The following is a 24,191-nucleotide window of genomic DNA, read 5'->3' as shown; positions in this document are numbered from 1 at the left end:
AGGGCTGGATCTCATCAATATCAGGGTCTAGTGCTGTATATTATAAAGACATTTCAGAGGGCTGGATCTCATCAATATCAGGGTCTAGTGCTGTATATTATAAAGACATTTCAGAGGGCTGGATCTCATCAATATCAGGGTCTAGTGCTGTATATTATAAAGACATTTCAGAGGGCTGGATCTCATCAATATCAGGGTCTAGTGCTGTATATTATAAAGACATTTCAGAGGGCTGGATCTCATCAATATCAGGGTCTAGTGCTGTATATTATAAAGACATTTCAGAGGGCTGGATCGCATCAATATCAGGGTCTAGTGCTGTATATTATAAAGACATTTCAGAGGGCTGGATCTCATCAATATCAGGGTCTAGTGCTGTATATTATAAAGACATTTCAGAGGGCTGGATCGCATCAATATCAGGGTCTAGTGCTGTGTATTATAAAGACATTTCAGAGGGCTGGATCTCATCAATATCAGGGTCTAGTGCTGTATATTATAAAGACATTTCAGAGGGCTGGATCTCATCAATATCAGGGTCTAGTGCTGTATATTATAAAGACATTTCAGAGGGCTGGATCTCATCAATATCAGGGTCTAGTGCTGTATATTATAAAGACATTTCAGAGGGCTGGATCTCATCAATATCAGGGTCTAGAGCTGTATATTATAAAGACATTTCAGAGGGCTGGATCTCATCAATATCAGGGTCTAGAGCTGTATATTATAAAGACATTTCAGAGGGCTGGATCGCATCAATATCAGGGTCTAGTGTTATACAAGTGTGTGTTTGTATATGGATTTTACTTAAATAAAAGCAGAACATTGTCTCGTGATTCATTCCCATCTTGAATCTGTACCATAAGAAAAAAATCAACACATTTTCTGTTTTTATGAACTTCATACAAGCATTGGCTACAACAGTAATGTGCCCCCCCCCCCCCCCCCCAACAACAAGAGTGAAATATCAAAGTTTGAATATTAAACATTGCCTTGTCTTGTCTTAATAAAATAATAACAATTAAGAACACTCTAGAAAAGTCACTGTGTGCTTCACCCTATATCAGGGCTTCTCAAACTCTCTCCCAGGGACCCCCTGTGGCTGCTGGTTTGCATTCCAACCGAGATCTCAATCACTGAACCAGACCCTGAATTGAACTGATAATTTGCTTAATTAGACCTTTTCACTTGGCTCTTGAACAGCTGCAGTTCAAGTTATTTATCAAATGTTACACCAGCAGCCACAGGGGCTCCCCAGGGCAGAGTTTGAGAAGCCCTGCCGTCTAAGACTAATAATATTTGATAATTGTTACAGGGAAACTTGACAGGCAACCAATTCTGGCATGGGCTCTGCGTTCAGTCTGCAAGGTTGTGGAGCAATCATATTTTAAATTGCGTCGCAAAACAGCTCGGGGGGGACGGGGGACAGGGGACGGGACAAAAACTAACAGAAGCATCTTTTTTTTTTTTTTTTTTTTAACATCTATTACAAAACTAAAAATGATAAGTCACAATAACAACAACAATAATAATAATAATAATAATAATAATAATAATAATAATAAAGAATACCCAATTCATAAAATGACATAAAACTGTGAAAAGAAACTGCAGCAAAGAACGAGAAACTGAACCCTAAACAATATGTAGACTCCTTAAAAAAAAAGCAGTGAAATGAATCATAAAGAATTACTTCACAACGATAACAGTAATAACAACAACAGAAGGAGAAGCAGGACATATTTCAGCTGAAAAATATTTGAAACATTTACAGATTTGTCTTGCTTTTATTTATTTTTTTGGAGGGGATGTTTTTTGGTTTTTTTTGTTGTAAAAAATATGTATTAAAAAAAAAAAAAAAAATTACCCCGTTTTTGTTTTAAAACTAATTATTAAAAAAAACAATAACCCCTGCCTACCCCTCCCACCCCATAGAAACCTACCTACCTACACAGTATTGCAGCAATACAAAACTATGCACTTTCAACCCACAGCTACTGAACATAACAGAGAGCGAGAGGGAGAGAGAGCGAGGGCGAGAGCAAGAGAGAGAGAGAGCGTGAGAGCGAGTGCAAGAGTGAGCAAGCGAGAGGGAGAGAGAGCGAGAAAGAAAGCGTGAGAGCGAGGGAGAGAGAGTGCGAGAGTGAGAGCGAGCGAGCGAGCGTGAGAGAGAGAGGGCGAGACAGCAAATGAGAGGGAGAGCGCGAGGGTGAGAGCAAGAGAGACAGAGAGCAAGCGAGAGGGAGGGAGAGAACGCATGATGGAGAAAGAGAGCAAGAGAGAGAGGGAGAGAGAGTGCGAGAGCGAGAGCAAGGTATGCTAAAGCACACTGAAGAAAGAGTTTGTCAAATCTCCACGAAGCCGCTGCTTTGCGGCTCAGAGCATGGTTTCAGGAGACGTGGTTTCAGGGCGCTGCGCGGCACACCAGGCAGGGAGACTCGGGGGGGGTTTGATACAGCTGCCTGAGACAAGATCTCCTGGAACCAGGTTTCAATCTGCCACTGTTCCTGAAGAAGCGGCTTTGTGTTCCCTTGGATTTAGAAGCCAAATCTTCTCAAATGTATATATATATATATACACACATACATACATACATACATACATATATATATATATACATACATACATATATGTATGTATATATATATATACATATATATATACCATATATATATATATATATAATATATATATATATATATATATCTTATATATATATATATATATATATATATATATATATATATATATATATATATATATATATATAGTGTGTGTATAATATATATATATATATATGATATATATACAATATATACCTATATATATATAATATTATATTAACGTGTGGGTAATGATTTTAATTTTACAAAAAAAACCTAAAAATAATAACTACCCCCGCATCCATATTTAGTCAACCAAGTCCAGTAATTGCCTGAGTTTGCATTGAAAAGACTATATACTGTGTGTGTGTGTCTATAAAACTACAACAAAATTAGCATTAAAAAGGCATGAACAGCTGTACAACTATAAACAAACTTGAGAGTGAGAGAGAGCGAGAGAGAGCGAGAGAGAGAGAGAGAGAATCACTGAATTACATCACTGCAGGGATGTTAGCCCGACTCCTATTGCACAGCAGTTTCAGCCGTTCCAGGTTTTACTGCTACCAGCTTGATCAGCCCCCAGTGTGTCTAGGCAACAAGCTCAGGTGTGTCTTATTAAAGTCCTAGTGAAACCAGGACTGGATCACACCGCTGTGCAGCGGGAGTCTGATTCCCAGCCCTGTCATTGTGTTGAATGCCGGGCTGTTCCACTGAATCCAAACACAGGATTGCCAACGCCAAAGCAAGGGGTCTGTTTTTAAAGAGTAAACATTTCAATTGAACTGAATTTCATTCACTGAGCCGGTCGCTTTTTACAGTGCCTTCAATCAATCATGCAGTCAGTGCTGTGCTGCTCCTTCCCTCTCTCTCCCCTCCCTCCTCTTTCTCCTCTCCCCCCCCCCCCCTTCTCCTCCTCACAGCAGTAGTTTCCCGTTCCGATGGATTTTAAGGATCTTGCCCAGTCTCTGCTTTGCCGTTGCCAGTCCCTTCTTTGGGCGTTTACCTGCTGGGAGAAAAAAAAAAGTTTAACAAAAAACACACACAACGAAATGACTAAGAAAATATCCGATTATCAAGTCTCTGAGTAGGGCTACAGCCTGGTGTTCGAGCAGCAGAATGAGGTTACTGACTGATTTCTGTACGGATTTATTCCACACACTCGCTTCCTCTGATAAAGTCCTGTATACATCTGACACCGTGGCGCCTACCCTGTCCGAGGGCCGTGGGCGTGGCCGGGGGGCCCCCGCTGCTCTGGGGGGAGCTGGACGAGCCCCTCCTCTGGTTCAAGAAGACCCCCGGGGCCATGGGGGTGGTCCCTCTCTGTCCCCCCAGCCCGAAGGCACTGGGGCCAGCTGTGTACTCGTGATCCGCCAGGCTGCCCGAGTACAGCTCCGGCCGGGGCTCCGTCACAAGCTCCTCCATGCTGCTGGAGCCGGGCTCCTGCTCCACAGCACCCCCGCTCTGCAGGGGGGAGGTCTGCACTGCCGGGGGGGCCAGGGGCTCTTTCGGGGCAGAGCGCTTCTTCACATATTTCCTCTTGGGGGTCTTCTGCTGTTCCTGGAAGGGGGGAGAGAGAGAGAGAGAAAAAGAAAGAGACGCAATGAGCACCCAGTGATACATCCCATGTGTTGAAAACTATTTCAAAACTCATTAACCAGAGCTGACAATCCAGCGAGGTCACACGGAGGTCTCAAGCTCTAACTGACATTGATTATTCCACTGTCACCCGGCAAACCAACACGAAAAACAAGAGGTCCTCTGTACTTCACCAGAATTTACATGAGTATTAGCATAGATGATGCAAACAGACAAGTTATATATACAGGCAACACTCTCGCCCTCCTCCCAGTTCACCCACTCCCTCCCAGTTCAGTACCTGCTGTGCCAGTTTGGCAGCGGCTGCAGCCAGTCCTGTTTCGATAGAGGCGACCCTCGCACCCTCCCGAACGGGGCGGTTCTGTTTGGGGAGCGTGGGGATGACGCGGGCTGAGGAGGGAGGGGGGAGAAAATAAATTAATACATGATTAAATACATTCATTATTTTCAAACAGTACATCCACTTACAAAAGTTATTCAGCTGCTTTCACTGGACTCTATGAAGCTGAGTGAGTTCATTCTATATAGAGGGGGTGTGATTCAATATGTTAACAAGGGAACATTATTCAGCAGCTTTCATTGGACTCTATGAAGTCGAGTGAGTTCATTCTATATAGAGATTCAATATGTTAACAAGGGAACATTATTCAGCAGCTTTCATTGGACTCTATGAAGCTGAGTGAGTTCATTCTATATAGAGGGTGTGTGATTCAATATGTTAACAAGGGAACATTATTCAGCAGCTTTCATTGGACTCTATGAAGCTGAGTGAGTTCATTCTATATAGAGGGTGTGTGATTCAATATGTTAACAAGGGAACATTATTCAGCAGCTTTCATTGGACTCTATGAAGCTGAGTGAGTTCATTCTATATAGAGGGGGTGTGATTCAATATGTTAACAAGGGAACATTATTCAGCAGCTTTCATTGGACTCTATGAAGCTGAAGTTCATTCTATATAGAGGGGGTGCAATTCAATATGTTAACAGTTCATTGAGTGAGTTCATTGTACAGGGCGCTGCTAATCTTTTGACCACAGCCCTAATCTGCATACAGACGATACATTTCTAGACGTATGTAAAAATCACAGTGTCTCCACATACCTCGCCTTGAGACTAATACCCCGAGGGGGGGGGCAGTAATTTACCTTTGGGGTTCCAGGGGGCATCGTCCGAGTTCTTCTTCCTCTTGCTTTTCGATTTCAGGGCTGGGTCGTCTTCGTCTGACTCGAGAGAGGGGTAGACTGGAGAGAGGGAGGAGAGAGAGAGAGGAGGAGAGAGGGTTGACGTGAGATACGAGGGGAAAAAAAAAAAAAGACATTGACAAGGGACTGGACAGAAGTCTTTGAAATCATAAAAAAAAAAAAAAAAAAAAGTCAAGATAAAAGTTAACCCAAGACTTCAAACTGAGCACAGCAGAGAAGAACAAGAGGGTATGAAAGAGAGAAAGAGCGCGAGAGCAAGAGAGCGAAAGAGCGAGAACGCGAAAGAGCAAAAGAAAGAGACAAGAGAGTGAGAGAGAGCGAGAGAGTTAGAACTGCATGGAATAGCCTACCAGGTTGATCTAAAACACTGGGAGTACTGAGATGACACTAGGACCCTCAGAACTCTGCCGCGCCCCCCAGTACTGAGAGAGCTGCCTTACTGTACTCTGAATCCTTGAAGCAGGTCCCCAGAGTCTCCTGCTCATCCACACTCTCGTCCCCAGCATCGCTGTCCCTGCGAGCGGGCCGTTTGATTGGCCGCTTCCCCGGCCTCTGCATCACAAGCCCCGCCTTTCCAGAGTGCGAGGAGGCTCCGCCCCCGCCTCGATCGGCCCCGCCTCCCCACCAGGAGGCCCCGCCTCCTCCTGCTCCCCCCACTCCCGAGGAGGAAGATGATTGGAGGTTGGCCATGGACAGCATGCCCTGGATTGCTTCCTGAGTGCTGGGAGAGGCTGGAGCGTCCTCGCTGCAGAGAGGAGAGGAGAGAGAGGGAATGAGACTCACTGTGTTTGTGTGTATCAGTGGGAATCAGTGTGTGAGACTCACTGTGTTTGTGTGTATCAGTGTATCTCAGTGTGTGTGTCTCAGTGTCAGTGTGTGTGTGTGTGTGTGTGTGTCTCAGTGTTAGTGTGTGCTTCTCAGTGTGTGTCAGTCTCTCAGTGTGTGTCTCAGTGTCAGTGTGTGCTTCTCAGTGTGTGTGTCTGAGTGTCAGTGTGTGTGTGTCTGTGTCAGTGTGCCTCAGTGTCAGTGTGTATGTCTCAGTCTCTCAGTGTCAGTCTCTCAGTGTGTGTCTCAATGTCAGTGTCTCAGTCTGTCTCAGTGTCAGTCTCTGTGTCAGTGTGTCTATCTCAGTGTCTGTCTCAGTGCGACTCAGTGTGTCTGTGTCAGTGCGTGTGTGTCAGTGTATCTCAGTGTCAGTATCGGCGTCTGTCTCTGTGTGTGTGTGCGTGTCAGTGTCTCACTGTGTGTCTCAGTGTCAGTGTGTCTCAGTGTCTCATCTGTGTGTGCGACTCAGTGGCAGTGTGTGAGTGTGTGTGTGTGTGTGTGTGTCAGTGTATCTCAGTGTCAGTGTCAGTGTCTGTGTATCTCAGTGTCTGTGCCTCAGTCTGTCAGTGTGTGTGTCTCAGTGTCAGTATCGGTGTCTGTGTCTCAGTGTGTGCGTGTCTCAGTGAGACTCAGTGTGTCTGTGTCAGCGTGTGTCTCAGTGACAGTATCTCAGTCTGTCTCAGTGTCAGTCTCTCAGTGTCTGTGTCAGTATCAGTCTGTGTCTCGTTCTGTCTCAGTGTCAGTCTCAGTGTGTCAGTGTGTGTCTCAGTGTGTCTCAGTGTCTGTGTCTCAGTGTGTACCTCAGTGTCTCAGCGTCAGTGTCTCAGTGCGACTCAGTGTCAGTATCTCAGTGTCAGTATCTCAGTGCGACTCAGTGTCTCAGTATCAGTATCAGTGTCTGTGTCTCAGTGTCAGTGTGTGTACCTCAGTGTCAGTATCTCAGTGTCAGTATCTCAGTGCGACTCAGTGTCTGTGTCTCAGTGTCAGTATCTCAGTGTCAGTGTCTCAGTGCGACTCAGTGTCTGTGTCTCAGTGTGTCTCAGTGTCAGTATCTCAGTGGTTCTCAGTGTCAGTATCTCAGTGTCAATAGTCTCAGTGCACTCACAGTCTCAGTCTCAGTACATCTCAGTCAGTGATCAGTCAGTATCTCAGTGTCTCAGTGCGACTCAGTGTCTGTGGCTCAGTGTGTCAGTGTCATAATCTCGTGTCAGTGTCTCAGTCAACTCCAGTGGTCTGTGTCTCAGTCTCATGTCAGTCTCAGTGTCTCAGTGACACTCATTCACGTATCAGTGTCACAGTGTGTCAGTGTGTGTCTCAGTGTCACGCTCAGTCATATCTCAGTGCGACTCAGTGTCTGTGTGCCTCAGTGTGTCTCATGTCATATCTCAGTGTCAGTGTCTCAGTGCGTCTGTGTGCCTCAGTGTCTCTGTGTCTCACATGTGTCAGTAGTCTCAGTGTCAGTTGCTCAGTCAGTCAGTCATCAGTGTCTCAGTGTCAGTCTCTCAGTGTCTGTGTCCAGATGTCAGTCACTCAGTAGTATCACAGTCTCAGTGCGCTCATAGTTTCTCAGTGTCAGTAGTCTCAGTGTCGACTCAGTGTCTGTGCCTCAGTGTCATACAGAGTCAGTGTCTCAGTGTCAGTACAGGAGTCAGTATCAGTATCAGTGTCATGTGTCTCAGTGTGTGTCTGTCCTCAGTGTGTGTACCTCAGTATCAGTCATCAGTGTCTCAGGCACAGTCATCCTCAGTATCTCAGTGCGAGTATCTCAGTGACTCAGTGTGTCTCAGTGTGTCTCAGTGTCAGTATCTCAGTGTCAGTGTCTCAGTGCGACTCAGTGTCTGTGCCTCAGTATCAGTATCAGTGTCTGTGTCTCAGTGTGTGTCTGTCTCAGTGTGTGTACCTCAGTGTCAGTATCAGTGTCAGTATCTCAGTGCGACTCAGTGGCCCAGTGCCCTCAGTGTTACTCTCAGTGTCAGTCATCTCAGTGTCAGTGTCTCAGTGAGCGACTCAGTGTCTGTGCCTTTCATCAGTATGGTCAGTGTGCGACATCAGTGTCTGTGTCTCAGTGTGTCTCAGTGTCAGTATCTCAGTGTCAGTGTCTCAGTGCGACTCAGTGTCTGTGCCTCAGTATCAGTATCAGTGTCTGGTTGTGTCTCAGTGTGTGTGTCTCAGTGTGTGTACCTCAGTGTCAGTATCAGTGTCAGTATCTCAGTGCGACTCAGTGTCTGTGTCTCAGTGTGTCTCAATGTCAGTATCTCAGTGTCAGTATCTCAGTGCGACTCAGTGTCTGTGTCTCAGTATCAGTATCAGTGTCTGTGTCTCAGTGTGTGTGTGTCTCAGTGCGTGTACCTCAGTGCCGCAGAGTCCAGCCCCCCCACTTGTTTGCTGGCTTTGAGCAGGTCCAGGATCCCCCCCGCACCCCCCTGCTTCCCATCAAGCAGTGTGGGGGGGTCCTCATCAGTGGTGTAATCCTCCTGGGGGAGAGAAGCAGAGAGGGGGGGAAGGCTAGACACATTACACACAGCTCAGCATTGCACTGCAACGGGTCTGCTGTACTAAACACATATACACATCAGGGAGGCAACAAGACTCCCATTCCATAGCAGTTTGATCCACTCTTGGCTTTCACTATGAGTTTCATAATAAGACACATCTGAGCTGGTTACCTGCACACACTGTGGCTGATTGAGCTGGTAGTAAAACCTGGAATGGGTGACACTGCTGTGCAATACGAGTCTTGAGTATAGAGATCTACATCTCACAGACTCACCTCGATGTCGAACTCCACCTCTCCCGGCTCCCTGATCTTATTGGGATCCGAGCAGGGCTTGGCTCTCGGTAGCTTCCTGGGCAGGCCTGCAGGAGGCGATGGCAAGGTTACACACGATTCAATCTCTCTAAAACAGACTTAAACAATGCCACTGTCTCACAGCGAGTGTCTGTGTCTCAGTCTGTCTGTGTGTGTGTCTGCTAAATGAGATTAATAATGCAGGTGTGTGTCACTGTGTGTGAGTGTATGCCTATGTGTCTGTCTCAGTGTGTGTCTCTGTCTCAGTGTGTATCAGTGTATGTGTATGTGTGTGTATGCAAGTGTCTCAGTGTCAGTGGGCCCAAGTTTCCACTGTGCTGCAAATAGAAGCCTGTCTCAGTATCAGTGTCTCTCAGCCTCTGTCTCACCTGCCAGTTTCTTCTTGCTCAGCGCTGGTCTCCTCTTTCTCTTGGGGGTCTCGTCGATCTGCAGGTCCTCCTCAGAGTCGTACTCAAAGCTGCCCCGCACCCCCCCGACCCCCTCCAGGGGTCCCAGCAGAGGCTGGAAACGGGCAGAGCCCGCCGTCGACTTCCCCCCCTTCTTACTGCAACCAAGAAACAAGACAGGACTGAAAACACTCGCGCACCAAGACCGAGACACGAGCTGAGCCTTCATCAGTGACCGAAACTACAAGAGACCTGCACTCTCCTCAATAACACTGATGAAGGCACTAGAGCCCAAACGCTGGTCTGCTTGACTCGGCCTCTTCTAGTTTCAATAACACTGATGAAGGCACTAGAGCCCAAACGCTGGTCTGCTTGACTCTCAGCAGCCCTGATGTAGGTCAGTGAGAGACGGACACAGCTGCTGGTCAGCTCGCTCACCTCAGTATTTTCCCGTTGGTCAGTATGAGTTGCAGTTTGCTCTCATCGATTTCACCCTCCAGCTCACCCAGACACGAGGTCGGCAGATCAAACTGAGGAGAGAGAGAGAATGGCAAACAATACTAAGTAAAAACAGAAGCAAGACAAAATATAAATTATACACACACACACACACACACACATACATGCACAGCTCTAGTTAAAGGTTTTGCATCTGAAAAGCTTGAATGAATTACACACCGTTTTCTAGTTTTCCATATACTGAAAAAAAAATGTAACATTTCAAAATCTAACATGAAATACTACAATGCTATTATGGCTTCCGGTATAGACTTTTTTTTTAGAGCGAAGTATGTTCATATATTGTTTTATTAATTGTGTCTCAATCCTAAAATTCTAGGTTTTGGTTCCCAAGTGCCAGTGCTCCCTGTGGAATCCCCAGCGAAGACACTGCGCTCCCCCTGCACACCACGCGGTCGTGCCTTTACCAGGGGAGAGCCTCAGGTGATCCAGCTCAGTCGCTCCACCCCCCCCCCCAGCCCCACCTCCCTCACCTTGGCTTTGCGTGGCTGCTTGTTTCCCTGGAACTTCTTGAGCGTATGTTTGGTGTGAATCTCCAGCAGATCCAGCTCTGCAGCGCCCCCTGCTGTCTTGGCTGTCTGTGCTGCGGCTGCCAGACTCTCCTTGCTCTTGCGTCCCCTTTTCTTCCCAGGGGTGACTGCGGGGGGGTTACTAGAGGCAGCGGGGGGCTCCTTGGTCTTGGGGCCCCTCCTTCTTCCCGGTGGCCTCCCAGAGGAGATGCTGGGGTTCACCTGGCTGGGCTGGGGGACACGTGGTGCTCCGAAGGGAGCCCCGGTCTTGCCCAGGTTCTGTTGAAAGATATCCTGCCACGGCATCAGCAAATGAGATGGGGAGGAAGAGGAGAAGAGAGGAAGAGGGAGAGAGAGGGAGGGGGAGAGGGAGATAGATTCATAAAGTTTATATGCAAAGTCAACCAGATAGACATCAGACACATTCACACCGAAGAGAGTCACACACACACAGACAGATACAGACACACAGAGACGGACTCACACACACACACACACACACTGCCCCAGTCTCTCTCACCTCCACCAGTCTGATTTCCTTGGCCAGGTCCTTCACCAGTTGCTGTGTTTTAATGGTCTCGGGAATCTCCTCTTCATGCTCAGCCAGGGCCTCTTTGCGTGTCCAGCCACGGAACGCACTGTTCAGGGCTTTCGCTCCGTGGACCAGATAGCCAGCTGGGTGTCTCCGATTCTCACGCAGCCCTGACAGACAGACAGAGAGAGACAGCGAGAGAGAGAGACACAAACAGAGAGACACAGAGAGAGAGAGACACACAGACAGAGAGACAGAGAGACACAGAGAGAGACACAGAGAGAAAAAATACATTAGAGTTTAGCAACACTGGCACTACATAGCTTAATGCACAGTCAAGCATGAACACACTGTTAGATCGTTTACTGCAGGGTTAGAAACTCACACTAGCCCTGCTGCCTGCTGCTGCTGCTGCTGCTGCTGCACCCAGTCCTGGAGTTCAGAACTCCCCTCAATGAAGACTAGTATTATTATTATTTAAATGATCAGGAGCTAGGAGTTTGAGCAGGGTTAGAAACTCACACTAGCCCTGCTGCTGCACCCAGTCCTGGGGTTCAAAACTCCCCTCAATGAAGACTAGTATTACTATTATTTAAATGATCAGGAGCCAGGAGTTTGAGCAGGGTTAGAAACTCACACCAGCCCTGCTGCTGCTGCACCCAGTGCTCCCCTCATTGAAGTCTGTGACTCACCTCTGAATGTGTCCAGCAAGTGTTTTCCTACATACCAGCACACAGTCTCGAAGTTTGGAAACTTGAAGAGGTCGGCTGTACTCAGCCGCTTCTCAATCTCATAGGCCCTGCGGGAGAGAGGGAGGGAGAAAGGGAGAGAGAAAGAGACCTTCAATGTTGATTTAATACTATGTTTCACGTGCAAGAAAACCTTCCCTTTGCAACTGATTCAGTAGGAAAACAAAACGCACAGCTGAAGTCTGGTTCTTGCTTCTGTCACAGACGAATGCGATACGCCAGGAGCAGACAGCTCCAAAACCTGCGCAACTTCGCTCCGACCACACGGGAAATGCTGAACATTTCTCCCCATTACTCAAACCCTGTGCGATTTCAGTCCAAAAATTAGATGCGCGTCGCAGCAGTGTGTGGGGCGATGTAATTCGGACCTGTCGCACCTGGGACCCTCGAATCGGGGTCCTGAGTACAGCGCCAGGATTCCTCTGCAGGGAAGAGGAACAGAAGACTTGGGGCGACTTCTAGGAACTGCAGAAAAGCTGAGTTTTCTCTGATCTCGAGGTGCGACTGGGAGCATAAGGGACCCAACCCTTCCTCTAAAACACAAAGAGGCAACACCTGACAGCGCGACTCACACTAAGAGGCGCTCTGGATCCAGCCGCAACAGAAAGAGGTTCTGAACCAGGAGGTTCAAATCCCAGCTCAGCCACTGACTCCCTGTGTGTGTGTGTGTGTGTGTGTGTTTGTGTCCCTGAGCAAGTCAATTCACCTCCTTGTGCTCCGTCCTTCGGATGAGACGTCAAACAAACGAGGTCCTATTGGAAATGACTCTGCAGCAGCAGTTGTTGATGATGCAGAGTTCACCCCCCTAGTCTCTGTAAATCACTTTGGATATAAGCATCTGTAAAATGATTCATTAATAATAATCTCACCTGAGCTGCATTTCAATGTTCAGGCTGTGGAGAAAGTTTCCCCCGAAGGCAAGGCAGTCGACTGGAGTCAAAACAGAGTGAATCCAGCCTGGAGAGAGGGAGGGGAGAGAGAGCAGAGAGAGGGAGAGAGAACAGAGAGAGGAGAGAGAAAGAGAGACAGCGGGAGAGGAGACAAAAAAGAAAAACATTTAGACCAAAAAGTTCCTTCAAAGGAATTGATATTTTAAAAGATGCAATAATAAAATAATATTTAGCAGATGCCATGTATTCACGCTTTGTCCTACACACAGACGTGATCAGAGACAGACTTCCGGTTTTCCCGATTATTATAAACTTCACCAAACATTAGGTACGGCAGCTTCCATTGGACTCTATAAAGCTAAGTGAGTTCATTCTATATAGAGGGTGTGCAATTCAATATGTTAACAACAGAACATTATTCAGCAGCTTTCATTGGACTCTATGAAGCAAAATATAGAGGGTGCTGCTAATCTTTTGGGCAGAGCTGTGCTGGCACAGTTAGAAACGTCCCGCTGTGCAGATCTCCGGAGTGACGGGACAGGCGGGGGGCTGTACCTGTCGGTATGAAGAGGGTGTGGCCTTGCTTCACTGAACACCTGTAGCACATATCCACCTGGTCCCCAAAGAACATCTCGTTCTGATTGGACGAGGAGCTCCACCTCTCAAACAAGGTCAGGTTAGCAGGGCTCGGACGAATCAGGTAAAAAATCTTCTCACCCTGCAGGGAGGCGAGGGGGGAGCGGAGAGAGGAGAGGAGAGAGGGGAGAGAAAGGGAACATAGGGAGAGGATGGAAAGGGGAGAGGAGAGAGCAGAGAGTGGACAGGAGAAGAGAGGAGACAGGGAAAGGAGGGAGAGATGAAAGGAGAGAGAGAAAAATTGTTAAACACATAATTCTTGCGATTGTTCAACTGCTTTCATTTCAAAGCAGCCTCCTTTCATTTCAAAAAACCTAGGAATTGGGAAGCGATTATAAAATAGAATTGGAGACTGAAACACAAGACACCCCCCCTTACCCGGAGCACGTGGTACCACACAGAGGTGCCCCCGAAGTCGATGTGGAAGTCTGTGTAGCTGTCCTTCACGCTCATCAGACAGTACTTCTGCACATTGGGGCGCTCAAACACTGCCTCCTCCGGCCACAGGTTCTCCACCCAGGACAGCTTGCGCACGATCTTGGGGGTCTCGATCAGGTTTGACAGTCTGGGGGGGGTACGGGAAGAATCAATACATCACTATGTCAATATACCAATATAGTACTTTTCAAAATGAAGTAAAGATGTAATGAACGGGGTTACTAATAAACCAAAATACTTTGTCATACTGGTTTGTACTGGTCCATACTGCTCTACAGTGGTCTGTACTGGTGTGTGCTGGTCAGTAAGGTGCGTACCTGGTTTCTGAGAACTCCAGGCTGATGACATTCAGCACCTTGTCTCGTTCTGCGCTGTTGTAATACAGCACAAAGTCTCCAAGCTTCATCTTGCAGTCGGCCTGACGGCTCACATCAATCACGTCGATCTCCTTGTCAGCACCTTGAAAGAACACGACAAGAACATCAAGAACACCATCAAGAACACGATCAAGAACATCAAGCACACAACAAGAACATCAAGAACACCACCAAGAACACCATCAAGAACACGATCAAGAACATCAAGCACACAACAAGAACATCAAGAACACCATCAAGAATACCATCAAGCACATCAAGAACACGACAACAGTGAGTTGTTGAACCCGGGTCTCTCTCACCTATGTGGTCCTCCACGTCGTTGACGGAGAAGCTGCTGGGGGGCAGCCTCATGCCCAGCCCCTCCTTCTTGGTGACCAGGATGGGCACACTGAATGTGTTCTCTTCCAAATACTCTACTGTGAGCTGAGTGCCACTGGGCTTCAAGACCACCTCGTCAGCACTGAGGAGAGAGGAGCCAGCAGAGAGAGAGAGAGAGAGAGAGAGAGAGAGACGCATCAGACCAGGGATTGAAATAATACTCCAACTCCATAGCTATGAGGTTAATAATGAGACACCTGAGCTTGTTGCCTAGACACACCGGGGCTGATCAAACTTGTAGTAAAACCTGGACTGGGTGACACTGCTGTGCAACAGGAGTCTGATTGACATCCCTGCACACAGAGAGGCTCAGAATGACAGACACACACACAGACAGTAACTGACACGCGCACCAGTGACTGACACACACACAGGGCCAGTAACTGACACACACACAAACACAGTGACTGACACACACACAGGGCCAGTAACAGACGCGCGCACACACACACACACACACACACACAGTGACTGACACACACACACCAGTGACTGACACACACAGTGACTGACACACACACACACACACACACACACACACACACAGTGTAACTGACACACACACACACAGAGACCCCCCACCCCCCACCCCCTTGTACCTGGGGAAGACTCTGCTTCGCAGCTCCTTGATGAACTGAAGGCTGCCAGTCTGAACGGGTCGATGGGGCTCCTTGAACCCGGATCCCACTGCCTCCTGCTTGTGAGAGCCACGCCGCTTCTTCACTGCGAGACAGGAGGGAGGAGAGAGGTTTTTTTCAGGCTAACAGTTTTTTTGAAGGAGATACAATTCATTGATTACAAAAAACTACTCATAGGTGACTGTGAAATTATTAATCAGAGAGAAAGAGAAAGCAGGAGAGAGAGAGAGAGAGAGAGAGCAGGAGGGAGAGAGAGAGAGCAGGAGGGAGAGAGAGAGAGCAGGATAGATAGATACAGACAAGGATACAGACAGACAAAGGTACTCACTGACAGAGTCCATGGGTACAGACAGACAGACAGAGGGTCCATGGGTACAGACAGACAGACGGAGAGTCCATGGGTACAGACAGACAGACAGAGGTACTCACTGACGGAAGGTCCATGGGTACGGACAGACAGACAGACAGACAGACGCAGGTACTCACTGACGGAAGGTCCATGGGTACATACAGACAGACAGACAGACGCAGGTACTCACTGACGGAAGGTCCATGGGTACATACAGACAGAAAGACAGACGCAGGTACTCACTGACGGAAGGTCCATGGGTGACCTGACAGTCTGGACAGTGGTACAGGTCGATCTCTGCCGCCTTTGACTCCTCCACTCTGACACAGCTACAGCACAAAGAGAGCAGCGCACCTTACACAGCGTCTCTACTCGCAACAAAGCAGCGCCGCCTGGCGGCTCAACATTCACACTGACGCGCCGCGGTGAACGTTTGATTTTTTTGCATTTTTCCATAAAACGTCCGAACAAAATGTAAAATAAAAACTAAATAAATAAATAATAGAAACTTACCTCCCGTGAAACCAGTCCTGGCATATGTCGCACTCGATCATAAACCGGGTGACGTCGTAGGGGAGCCGGCAGAGGCAGTACACCGGCACCGAGGCCATCTCACTGGACGGAGGATCGGTTCTGACCCGCACCGCTGACGGGTCTCGATCAAGGAAAGTACAGGACGTGTTTAATAACAACCCGAGCTCGGTCTGATCACCCCCGGCTTCGGAACCGACCCCGAACCCTTAAACTGCCACCATCGACAGGGTAGAGAATGAACAGAAAACTCGGGAGTTTTGAGACAGTGTGTGTTTGTTTCACTGTGAATAAAATATAACGGTAAAGCAAGCGTGAGAATATCAGATATTACTCGTTCTAGTAGTTTAACTGATATCTATAACCGACAAATTACATATTATATATATATTTCTTTATTAAAAAATAAACAAAGTGTATTATTGTTATATATTTTTTTAAAGTTTTAAAAAATGAGAAGTCAAATATGCATGTTCGTCACCCCCGCAAAAAACTTTTCCCCACCAAAAATAAGTTTTAATTATTTAATAAAATTATTATCATACTGTAAAAACGATCTGCAATATGTCGATTAAAAAAAAAAAAAAAAAAAACTTCTAAAAGTAGAATTATATTACAGACCAGCACATCTCACTAGAACAAAACTTGTGCAAATAAATTCACACTTAATTGACGAGTGGACGGTTTTAGCTGCTAATTAATTTAATAAATGAATTAAATATACATTCGGTTGCTGTTCAAACGAGAACCAGGGAACCGCTGGGAAGGGGGTCGTAGTTAGAAGCAGCAATCCGAAGTCACAAATAGTAATTAATAATAATTATTAAATTGTACGCGCATCAGCGGCAATCGTTATTACAATTAAGAGAACGAAAAAGCCAAGTTAAATTGCGGGTTAATTGCGTGGGGGAGACGCGTCCTTTCCACAGAACCAGCCGCGGACCAAACACAGCGCGTTACAGAATAATATTAATAATAATTATAATCCCGATGTTGTATTTGGAGTGGTTTAAAAGCCGTTTTAAATGTCGCTATTTGTCGCTGTCCCGAGTTTATTGGAGTTGTTTAATTTGTAAAGTTTTCGTCTCTCGCTGAAACGCCGCCGCCGCCGCTGCCAGACCCGGCCTCCGGTACCTCTAAACACCGCCGCGGCGATTTTACCTCAAGCCAAAAATGTAAACAAAACAATCGATCCCAAACCCCTGTCCTTAAACTAATAATAAAAATAACAACAACAACAACCACCCGTCCCGTTCGCAGACCCCTTTTCTACGCGAGATTCGCTCCAATTTTGTTTGTGAAGCCGGGCTCTGCTTTCCCCCACCGCTGCGACACCCCGAGTCTCCGAAAGCGGCTTCGCTCCTCACTCTGCGCCGGGGGCTTGCCCGGGCCTGCTCGGGGAAACGCAAATTCCACAAGAAGCGTCCGAATCGCGAATATTTGAACCCCAAATACAGAATAAGGAGATCGAGAGGTTCCCGGGTCCGTGGGTCCCGAGGTTACAGAGGCAATCAGTCCGCCTTCGATATTTTAACAACAGATACAAGTTTAAAAAGAGCTGAAATCGCGCTGCGGCGCCGCCATTTCGACCAGATCAGCTCCGACTGTCACAGTGTTCGCCTTTCGACTGTCAATAAAGTTGGACCAAACCCCCCCCCCCCCCCCAAAAAAAAAACAACAAAAAAAAAAAGATATAGATATTATATATATATATTTTTTCCCATACTGCATCAACAAAAGAGAATATTTTGAATCTAATTAGTGACTAATTATAATGTTTACGCGCCACTTGTTGATTTAGAGAGTCATTGAATTAAATTTTAATTGTGTTTTGTTATTTTTCATAGCCCCGGCTGTCACAGAGGATACGCGATTATGTACTTTCCTGTGTAAAGTCGAGGTTTATATATAACTGTAATAATAGCGATGTGTTTATGGAATAGCCTGTGAAAATGTGATGAAATAAAATGTTGGAGAGACTGGAACAATTTTATAGAAAATAATTGATTCAAACACAGAAAGATGTACAATATCGAAACTTTTGGGCTCTTTGAGCTAAAAAATAGAGTAGCAGTCAAAAGTTTGAGTACACTTGCTGGAAACTTTTTTTTTTTTTTCATAATTGACAATGTTTTACGTCGTATACGTTTCTGTAAATACTTGAAAATGAAAACACGTGTTACAATATACAAAACATAAGGAGTATCAAAGCAATATTCAAGAAATTGTCTCTAAATCTTGGATTCCTCAAAATAGCCACCCTTTGCCTTAATAACAGCCTTACAAACACGAGGCATTCGGTTAACAAGTTTCAGCAGGAAATCACCCGACATGTCTTCCCAACTCTTCTGTAGCAATTCCCAGAGATGTAGGGCACTTGTGGGTAGCTTTGCTTTGACTCTTCTGTCCAGTTCGTCCCATACATGTTCTATGGGATTGAGGTCTGGAGACTGGGCAGGCCAGGTCATTAGATTGAGTTGTCCTTCACTTTCCTTCTTCGCCAGATAGTTCTTGTACAACTTTGAGGTGTGCGTCTCACAAATACTCGGTGGTTGGACCCAGATATTTCAAATTTTGACTCATCGGACCATAAGACCGACTTCCACTCCTCAAACGTCCAGTTTCTGTGTTTTTTGGCCCAGGCAAGTCTCTTCCTCTTATCCTGCACTCTTAACAATGGTTTCTTTGCAGCAATTCTTCCAGTTAGGCCAGCTTCATGCAGTTTCCTCTGAACAGTTGATGTTGAAACATCTGTACTTCTAGTAGCATTTAGCTGAGCTTGTATTTCAGGGGCAGTTAATCGCCGGTTTGGCAGACTTGTGACACGAATTAACTTGTTCTCTGATTCTGAGGTCACCCTTGGCCTGCCTGACCTTGCTCGGTCCTCATGAGTGCCAGTTTCTTCAAATCGTTTGATGGTCCTGGCCACAGCAGTTACAGACACTTGCAAAGTTCTTGCGATTTGTCTTAAAGATTGACCTTCATTTCTTAAAGTAATTACAGACTGTCTTTTTTCTTTGCTTATTTTGCCATTTTCTGCTCCCTTACATTCAGGAATGACAAACTTGTGCCCATGCTACCTATATTTATAGTAATCATGGACCCTCACCTGTTAACAATAATTGCTGACAGAAGGTTAATTAGGTAACATGCTAGTTAACTCAGAGAACATCTAACAAAGACACTTTTATACTTAGGCCAGTGTTCTAACACCGTGTTATACACATTTCAGACTTTTAACTGACTTGGGCTTGAGACTGAAATCCCCTTTTTTTGGGGGTGACCATTTCATTGAAATTGACAAGAATTACATTTTCATTTAAAAATGAAATTTTTGAATGCAATTCACTTATGATTATCATCTTATATAAGTACAGGTATCATACAATGAAATATTAAGTGTTTATAGTGAAGTTTATACAGTTAAAAGCATAGATAATCATGAAAACCTGGTTTCAAGCAGGTGTACTTAATCTTTTGACTGGTGCTATATATGTAGACAGAGAGCGAGCATTTTTTTTAGGACGCTACCTGTACTGACAGCCTTCATCCGCTAGGTGGCAGCACTTTCACACAGCAAAATCACAGGTGCGGCCACATCGACTAAGTGTCGCCATTATAAAGGCTGGACACTAGAGGGCAGCGGAGCGCTATAAAAACCCAAAGCATTAACACTTTGTTTTTCGTAAAATGAAACATTATATTTAGTATAATGAAACATTCTGTAGTTTCGCTTGTAGACAGTACAGTAGTGTCTGTCTGCAGCTTTAATGAAACTAAACTCTTTTCAGAATGTAGTAAACTAGCACAGACATTAAGAAGGGATTATATTGTAGCATCAAACTGAACAGGACTGTGAGGGTCTGTGTCTGTCTGTCTGTAAGGAAACTAAACCAAGAAAAAGGGATTATATTGTAGCATCAAACCAGGAGTGGGAATCTGACTCCTATTGCACAGCAGTGTCACCCAGTCCAGGTTTTACTACCAGCTTGATCAGCCCCAGCGTGTCTAGGTAACAAGCTCAGGTGTGTCTCATTATTAAACCCCAAGTGAAACCAGCACTGGATCACACAGCTGTGCAGCGGGAGTCTGATTCCCAGCCCTGCAGGAGAGGGTGAAATAAACCACACACACAGAAAGAGACAGAGAGAAACGTTTCCTTTCTTTTTTTTACTAAAAGAATAGATTTTTATTAAGCACTGTAAATCACGTTCCAACAGCAGAAACAACAGGTCAACTCTGTTTATTGATTCATCATTATCACCATCATCCGACAGAAACAAAAACTAAAAAAAAAAAAAAAATCAAACAGATTTTCCTTCTTCCGCGGGATATAAAAAACGCGTCTTCTTGTGTGTAGGGGGGGGGGGGGGGTGGACCCACCGTCCAAAATCCAAGGTTTGTTTTTTTCCTGTCGAAACTGACATCAATAAACCGCGGAGCTGTTGTGTGTGTTTGAGAGTGCTGGAGGGGGGACGACAGCAAATAACGAGGGAAGGGATCATTAAAAACAGGCTAGTGGATTAAACTCGTCCTGTGAAGTAATCTACGCGCTATAGAAACCAGAAACACAACTCGGATAATAAGAATTCGGATAACAAGAGTAAAACTTTAAATCAATCACGGTTTGTTTTTTTTCTCTTCTTGTTATTATTATAGCAATTCGCATCTCGCTAAGAAACATTTATTGGACTATTTTAGACATTTATAAAAGCGAATCTGAAGATTACAAGCTGAATTCGCCAGGGGGGTACAATAAATCTGACAAACTTTATAACTCTTATTTATTTACTCATTTATTAGTTAATCTCTTTTTTAGTAACTCTTTTAAAAAAAGGAAGAAAACCCTAAATTCTAATAATAATTTCTGTTAGATGTTTTTCTATCACAAAAAGGAACGCAAACTAGAAAGCAAAAACGCATACCAACACAGGTGCAAAAAACGACGTTTATATCGCAAAATATTGAAGGAAAAAAAACAACTACGTTCTATTCATTTTAAATGTAATCAGGAAATATAGAAGAAACAACTGTACGTTCAATTAATGTGTGTGTGTGTGAGTTTTTAAATCGAGGTTAATAATATATAATAATATATATAATAATTAATAATACCAAGAAGTTTAAAAAGCAAGGACCAGAAGCATAAAAATGTTATGATTTAAATTGTCTTTTTATCAATTTGTTAAAACTGTAAAAAAAAAAAAAATTTAAAAATCGAATATTTGCGAAATACGGACGACGTGTTTCTAAACATTTAAAAAAAAAAAAGTCAGCAAAAAAAAAAAAAACAGGAGAGGGAGAGAGAGTGAGAGGAGGGAGGGGGAGAGAGACGGAGTGAGGGGGAGAGAGGAATGAGGAGAGGAGCGAGGAATGAGGAGGGGTAGAGAAGGAGAGAGAGGAATGAGAGGAGAGAGGAATGAGAGGAGAAAGGAGAGAGGGGGAGAGGGAGATAGACTGAGTAAAAGAGAGGGAGAGGAAGAGAGATATGAGTGAGGAGAGAGTCCCGTCTGAAAGTTAAAATATTAACAAATCTACACTTTTTACACGATCTCGACCTTTTTCCTTTCGAACACAATCCTTTTAAATTTATATTTAAAAAAAGCTTGTTTTTCTGCGCTGCGATTTTAATGCATTAATTCCTGTTTCAACAGCCCGATTATTGATTATGAGTCAGACACTTTTATCCACAGTGACTCACAGAGACTAGGGAGGGTGAACTCTGCATCATCAACAACTGCTGCTGCTGCAGAGTCACTTCCAATAGGACCTCGTTTGTTTCACGTCTCGACCGAAGGACGGAGCACAAGGAGGTGAAGTGACTTGCTCAGGGTCTCACACACACACACACACACTCAGAGGGAGTCAGTGGCTGAGCCAGGATATCGAGCCCCTTTCTATAACCAGTGGCCCACCGAGCTTCGTAATACCGGTACCAGTACAGAACTGGGAGTAGACGTTTTGTTTGGAACAGTTTACAGATTAGAAAGCGCGTGGGCAGCTCGTTTCCACTGTAAAGCTCGGAACATTCTGTTAACATTTACACGCGGGATCCGCTGCGACGGGATAAGGTGCTTCGAGCCACGCCTGCCCACGTGACAGATACATTATATATTGTTTTTCGTTCATTCTGATATTTTTAATGATCAGTTTTGTTTTGTTTTTTTCGATTTTATCTTCCAATTTGAAGGTCTAGCTGTCGAACTGAGCATGCTCCAAAATAATAGTAAAAAAAAATATAAATATTTTACTTTAATGAATCAAAAATTAAAACGCGCACAGGCGATATCTCTAAATGTATAGATATCTATATAGATTAATATATTATATATAGTATATATATATTATAGATATATATTATATATTATATATATAATCAAATAGTAAGTATCAAGTGCTTTTTTATTCCAAGTTTTAAAATAATTTTTAAATAAATATCGTTTATGGTTACTATTTTGTTGGCTAAATTAAGTGCTCTCCTGTCCTGTTTTTTTTTTTTTGTATATTTTGTCCATCCAATCTTAATATCTACCGGCGGGTAAATATTGTAATTCCCATTTATAGCCACCAGAGGGTGCAATTGCGCACATAGCTATACATGAATGAGAGAGAGAAAGAATACTTTATTATTATTATTATTATTATTATTATTTATTTAACTAGTCATTCAGCAGACGCTTTTATCCAAAGCGACTCGCAGAGACTGGGGGGTGAACTCTGCATCATCAACAACTGCTGCTGCTGCAGAGTCGCTTCCAATAGGACCTCGTTTGCTTCACGTCTCGTCCAAAGGATGGAGCACAAGGAGGTGAAGTGACTTGCTCAGGGTCTCGCACGCACGCACGGACACAGGGAGTCAGTGGCTGAGCCGGGAGTCAGTGGCTGAGCCGGGATTTGAACCTCCTAAAAGGTCAAACAGGATTTTAACCAGGCAAAATGTAACTTGAACTCTCGTATAATACAAATCTTAAAAAAAAAAAAAGATTTGTCAATTCCCAATGATGCTTCTCTGTGTTGCTTTTATGCTTCGGATACCACACCTTGAGAATCGAGCGATGCGAGGGATTTCACTCTGTATGTTTCCTTCTTCATGCGAGTCAAGGTTGTAATAATAGCAAAAAACACTAGTGGAGGCTTTGAGTAAATTGTTGATGCTCATAAAGCATCAGAGTAGACAAATGCAACATGTCAGAGTTTTGCACAGCAGTGTGTATGTATAATTTTTTCTGAAGTCTGGCTGTTTCATTTAGCGTGTTAGGAGAATTCCTTTTCTATCCTTTGAAAAAAAAAGAGGAAAAGATATCGAATCTCCTTGTCACTTTTTTTTGTCAGAGGATTAATATAAAACCCGTTCTCAGCGATGGCAGGAGAGTCTGGCGACCGACCGACGGCTTTGCTTCAGCGGTTTTTAAGCTTCTAAAAAAATGTTCCTTTTCGTTTAAACTTTTAAAAGGGTAACCGATATAAAAAAAAAAAAAAAAAAAAAAAACTATTCTTGGATATATAAAACAGCGTCTGCGTTTTCTGCGGTCGGAACTCAGACGCCGCTGAAGTCGTCAGGACCACCAAACGCTGCGAGTGTAGGCTCGGGGCCGATGTGTCCACATAAACACCAGGGGGTGCTCACTGTCGCACGAACACTCTGAATTAACTGCCTTTTTAGAAGTATTTATAAAAAAAAAAAAAAATTCGTAAAAGCAAGAGAAGGATGGCTTTTTTTTAAATCAAAAGAAAAGCCATCCTTCCCTCGCCTTTACGATGGCTTTTTTTTTTTTTTTTTTTTAAATCAAAAGAAAAGCCGTCCTTCCCTCGCCTTTACAATGCCCCCCCCTACCACCCCCACGTCGGTTACGAAACCGGTAAATACTGAGCGGGAAAAAAAACAACCTTCTATTGTGGGTGGATTGCCATGAACTGGGCACTCGTTGTAAAGGTGAGGGGAGGCCAGGTTTTCTTGTTTTGAAACCAACACCTTAACGAGTGGCTTTCTTTAAACACCCGCAGATAAATAAATAAACAAACACTTCTCAAAGGCAATTACTAGTGTGATTATCAGCACACCCCTCATCAATACATATATCATTCTAATGGTGTGTGTGTTTTTGTACACAAAAGGTTTACAAAATGTATTTATTTCAGGACATTCTGGACAACACCCCTTCTTCAACTGTGCAGAAATTAGTTAAACACAGTGAATTGTCCTGAAATTTTATATACAT

At 44.7% G+C, this 24,191-nt stretch overlaps 1 protein-coding gene across 3 annotated transcripts; it reads right to left on the bottom strand.

Moving 5' to 3' along the window:
- Positions 1 to 3,210: 3,210 nt before the first annotated feature.
- phf8 (PHD finger protein 8) lies at positions 3,211 to 17,609 on the bottom strand. Of its 3 annotated transcripts, none has more exons than XM_041274336.1 (21): positions 17,517 to 17,609; positions 15,955 to 16,087; positions 15,685 to 15,770; positions 15,054 to 15,177; positions 14,376 to 14,536; positions 14,014 to 14,155; positions 13,637 to 13,823; positions 13,178 to 13,340; positions 12,602 to 12,689; positions 11,676 to 11,782; positions 10,972 to 11,153; positions 10,416 to 10,745; positions 9,862 to 9,953; positions 9,406 to 9,581; positions 8,999 to 9,084; positions 8,578 to 8,702; positions 5,844 to 6,148; positions 5,347 to 5,442; positions 4,480 to 4,589; positions 3,812 to 4,160; positions 3,211 to 3,609 (listed from the first exon to the last, which is right to left on the bottom strand). In XM_041274336.1, exons 2-21 carry the CDS (start codon positions 16,050 to 16,052, stop codon positions 3,518 to 3,520), a joined length of 3,099 nt encoding a protein of 1,032 aa, XP_041130270.1. In that variant the 5' UTR covers positions 16,053 to 16,087; positions 17,517 to 17,609; the 3' UTR covers positions 3,211 to 3,517. The 3 variants fall into 3 exon arrangements, with proteins under 3 accessions (XP_041130270.1, XP_041130271.1, XP_041130272.1); XM_041274337.1 differs by having other exon boundaries at positions 3,211 to 3,606; XM_041274338.1 differs by having other exon boundaries at positions 10,416 to 10,730.
- Positions 17,610 to 24,191: the final 6,582 nt, after the last annotated feature.

Source organism: Polyodon spathula, chromosome 16, assembly GCF_017654505.1.
Source record: "Polyodon spathula isolate WHYD16114869_AA chromosome 16, ASM1765450v1, whole genome shotgun sequence".
Classification (NCBI taxonomy): Eukaryota; Metazoa; Chordata; class Actinopteri; order Acipenseriformes; family Polyodontidae; genus Polyodon; species Polyodon spathula.
The sequence above is the reverse complement of the archived record's forward strand: the minus strand, read 5'-3'. Positions and strand labels throughout refer to the sequence as shown.